A 5,063-nucleotide genomic window follows, 5' to 3' on the forward strand; every position below is an offset into this window, starting at 1 on the left:
CATATTAACCATCCGGATTTGATTCGATAGACAAGATCATCCTCAACTCACCATCATGACGAATGATTAATCTGAAATAACGATAATGGTTACCTTTAGGTATTTCTTCGTTATCAATGTTGTGCTATATGCACTTTTCTCTTTTTAGTTTTACTAAATATGTGTTCCATGTATTCTGTTTTTGTTCTACTAATTCTAAAACTTTTAGTTTCAAGGACTTATCTCCACCTTTCTACTTTTGATATTATACCCTCTCTAGTCTTCAACTAATATGATATCATTAGTAAATAACATACATCATAAGGCTTGATCTTGAATATGTCTAAGTTGGTCTTATAACTAATGCAAAAAGATGTGGGCTTAAGGCCTACCCTTGATGTAGATCACTGGTAATAGGAACGATCTAGTCTCTACTTCATTTATTCTTACCCTAGTTGTTACTCTTATCATACTTATCTTTAATCACATCAATATACATGTATCTTTTTTAAAATCCACCATATTATTTTTCTAAGCACTATCATAAGATTTTTCTAGATCAATACAAACCATATGTAAATCCTTTTTCTTCTTTCCATATCTCTCCATCAACCGTCTCGATGTATGAATAGGTTCCATAGTTGACCTCCCGGGCATAAAAACCAAATTGATTTCGGATACACTTGTCTCCTTTTTTGGTCTTTGCTTATTACTTTCTCCTAAAATTTCATAGTATGACCCATAAGTTTAATATCACGATAGTTTGAACAACATTATATATCTCATTTATTCTTATATGTTAGTATCAAGGTGCTAATCCAGCGCTCATTGGGTATTTTCTTTGTCTCAATAATCTTATTAAATGATTTAGTTAACTATCCTAAGTCTATATCTCCAAGACATTTTCAAACTTCAATAAAAATGTTGTTTGGTCCTACAGCTTTTTCACTTTTTATTTTCTTTGCATCTTTAACCTCACTAACCCCAATTTTTTGGCAATATCTATACTTTCTATGATGCACTATATGGTTCTCTATATTGCTCACCTATGTGATTGTTAAACAAACTATGAAGATAACTCATCCATCTCTCTTGTATTTCTTCATCAGTTACTAGAACTCTTTGATCTTTGCTTTTGATAATCTAATATTATATTACTCTTCCTTTCTCTCATCTTAGCAAATAGCAAGTATATATATATATATACACACACACACATAGAGGAACTTGGTACAAAGCACAAGTTTTTGTGCTTGGTAGTGATGTGACTCATTTCTATTCACTCATTCAAATGGGGGACTATATTCACATGAGCTGGAGAGTGGATAGGAATGAGACACCTCACTACTAAACACAAAATTTATGCTTGGTACCAAGTTTCTATATATTTCTCTCTCTCTCTCTCTTTATATATATATATATCCTTGGATTCTAACTTCTTATAGAAACTCTCATAGTCTTTACCACTTTGTATTTAGTCTCACTAACTGTTCTTTTTGTTTCATTACTAGTTTATATTTCTCAAAGTTTTTCTCACTCTTACACTTTTGCCAATTTTTATATAATGTTTTCTTCTCTTTAATCTCTTTTTAAAATTCTTCATTCCACCACCAACTCTTTTTACCATCTAATCTACAACCTTTAGATTCTCCTAGTATATCTTTAGCCATATTCTTAATACAAGAAGACATACTATTCCACATAATATTAGTCTCGTTATCTATATTCCAAACATTTTCTTTCGTCATCTAATCTTTATAATGACCTAAATCCACTCCTTTCAAGTTTCATCATTTAGTTCTTAGTTGCTTGCTCCTATTAGTTTTTCTACTCCACTTAATAGAAATGTCTAATACCATCAACCTATGTTGTGTGGTTAAACTTTCTCCCGGTGTAATTTTACAATCTTTGCATGTTAACTTATCCACCCTTCAAGTAAAGATAAAAGTCTATTTGACTGCTATTAAATCCACTTTTAAAAGTTATTAAGTGTTTATCTCTTTTCCTAAATTGTGTATTGGCTATTATCAAATCATATGACATAGCAAAATCTAAAATTCTTTCACCCATATCGTTCTTATCTTCATAACCAAAACCTCCATGTGCTCTCTCATATCCATTATTATCCTAACCGACATTGCCGATTAAGGTCTCCTATAAATATTTTTTTCTCCTACCGGAGTTTCTTGTATCAATTCATCTAAATTATCCCAAAATACCCTTTTACTATTCTCGAACAACTTCACTTGTGATATGTAAGGACTAACCATATTAATAACCTCTACACATAATATAATTGTTATTAGTATTGTCTTATCTCCAACCTTTTTTACATCTACAACACTTTCTTTTATTATGTTATCTACAAGTATTTCCACTCCGTTTTTATTCTTCTCTTTTCCCGCGTATCAAATCTTATATATAGTCTTTTTAATTTCTCTAGACTTCTCATCTGTCTATTTAGTTTCTTGTAAACAAATTATACTAATCTTTCTAATCATGATATCTACTAATTTCATCGTCTTTTCGATAAGAGTACCTATATTCCAAATAGCTAACCTAATTCTATATTGTTGTAAACGTTTCCTACCATTTTCTCCCTTGTGGCGTTCTCGTCTATGCCTACGATGATTTGGCAACCTATTAAAGAACTGTAGTTTCTTAAAACACCCTTGCTCACTTATCATTACACCGGGGTGACATCGATATAACGCGTCGCTTTAAAGGAACGCCTTAGTAAATCACCATTGTTTACTTATCATTGCATCGGGGTAACATCGATGCAACGTGTGCAGTGGGGACGCCCAATGAATATTTCTATAGGATTCATATCATGTGGATCCAACTATAGTTTATGCTGGCTGTCGGTTACCTAACACAATTTTCCTTTATCATAGCTTGGGACATGCAGTACTGGCAATAAAAATAAAGCACATCACTAGTGACGTATAAGAAAAATTTATGAATTCATTATTTATCAATTATTTACTAGTTTTTTCAATTCAATTGTTGATGTCATGCCCTTATTTAGTTAGCTTTTTGAAAACTTTTCAAGCCTCGCTCTTTTAATGGCCTCTCTTTTGACTGAGTACGTGCTGTGCACATGTAAAGAATGGCACCTAGCATCTCCTTTCCCACCAATACAAACGGAATTGTTCACATGTATGTGGATCTAGATGTTACCTTTTATGACTTTCACTTGTGAGCATTTCTTTCAGACTGTCTGCTGGCTGTATTAGGGAATAATTCTGACCTTTCATTGTTATCTGATTGCAGAGTTGGTGTCAGATTGTCTCAAGTGTTGCACTGATGATTCTGATGATTCCATGAGTAAGGTACGAGACATTATACTTCACTCTATCTTTTAACAGATAATGTAGCTTATCGAATCTGGTTTTATTCCTTAAAACTTAGTGTGAATCTGGTTTTATTCCACAAAAAGTTTATTTAATGCCCCATGTATTTATTTATTTTTTCTTGCTTCTTTATTTAACTTTGTTAAATAGCTATATATATGAGCTATTGACCATCTAAGTTGCATAATCACTATATTCAACCATTTATATAAATAGTTAGTTTTCATGGCGGTAACCATGAGACAATTGAATGATATTTTGTTTGCTAGCTGTATTATAGATACGCAGGATTTTAAATATCGGTTATCAGGGATTTATCGAACGGTCAAAATTCATATCGGATAGCGGATATCGGGGATATATCGGGGATAAGTAGTATTTATCGGAGTGACATTACCGGATGGTGATATACATAATATAATATTCTAAAATATAATTTAACCATACTTAATGAAATATAAACATACCAAAATGTAAATAATTATGTTTAGGATCACTAATCAATAGTAGAAACTCGGGTCGGGTCGAGTTTAAAGTGCATTGAATATGTGCCCGTTGCCTGAAATCAAAACTCAAACCAAAGACCGATAATTTTAATTTTTGGGCGATAATATCGGCCGATAACTTACCTTATCGTCGCATTATCCGCGATAAACATCCAAAAACGATAACCTATTTAGAATCGAACTTATCATAACGGAAGGCCCCCAAAACCGATAAATGACCGATAATATCGGCTTATTGGCCGATATTTAAAACATCGTAGATACGAGTACACCTTATTTACACATTTTGTTTGCTAGAAAGCTTCAGCAAACACTGCACAACTACCTAGTAGGATGTTACATACAACAAATAGTAGAAGAGATGATGTGGAACAGCTGGAAGACGACTTTGATTTGAATGTGATTAGAGCTCGTACATGATGAATGGACTGGATCGAGTCTTCGCCGAGGGCATTTTAAAAGATTGACGACTATTAGAGGTCAAATCAGACTACCAGAGCTTCGTCAGGGTTCATCTACGTTGTAAACAAAATCTAAAATCTTTCACATCTCTGAATCTTTTACCTAATGCCAGTGATGGATCGTCAATGTCTGCATCCCAAGCAACCCCTTAAAGTAGCAACCTCTTCATCTTCATTCTTCATCACTACGCTGTAAGGAGTGATTTTAATCTTTAGAATAACAGTCAGTTGCATTGTCTTTACAAATTTTTTCATCCACATTGATCATCTTCATCTTTCAAGAATTGGCTACAATATAATGAGTCTTCTTCAACCATCTTTAAAAAAAAAGGAACCCCAGTCGATACAGGATTGATTATGGTTCTCAGCAATGTTACATTAAACATTGAGCGTTTCTAGACCCCGGACCCGGCGCCCAACGCTTAGAAGCCCGGGTGCCTAAGCGGTTTCTGGGCGTTTTTTTTTTCTTTTTTTAATTGTGATACTTGAAGACACACACACACTCAATCGAAGATGCATAAATACTAAATGCTAACAGATATGCTATCCACTGTTATAAATAGCGGTAAATAGCCCTGCAATAGCGGCGCTAATAGCGTTAGCGGTCCCTTCCCACGACGCTATCGTCCACTACGCTATCGCGCAATAGCGGTGACATATTGCGGAATATGTCTGTTCGCAAAAGCGGTCAATAATGTGTCATAACGGTAAATAGTGAGCGATTGCATTCGAAATCTGACAGTTTAGGCTAACCTGAGGTT

General features: G+C 33.9%; 1 protein-coding gene across 1 annotated transcript in view; it reads left to right on the forward strand.

Moving 5' to 3' along the window:
• The window catches only part of LOC109826215 (selenoprotein F), a 13,149-nt gene that overhangs the window by 4,292 nt on the left and 3,794 nt on the right, over positions 1 to 5,063 (forward strand). The window contains exon 2 of the mRNA XM_020393217.1: positions 3,256 to 3,314. Within this exon, the coding sequence (XP_020248806.1) occupies positions 3,256 to 3,314 (59 nt within the window). The remainder of the gene's footprint in view (positions 1 to 3,255; positions 3,315 to 5,063) is intronic.

Source organism: Asparagus officinalis, chromosome 10, assembly GCF_001876935.1.
Source record: "Asparagus officinalis chromosome 10, Aspof.V1, whole genome shotgun sequence".
Classification (NCBI taxonomy): domain Eukaryota; kingdom Viridiplantae; phylum Streptophyta; class Magnoliopsida; order Asparagales; family Asparagaceae; genus Asparagus; species Asparagus officinalis.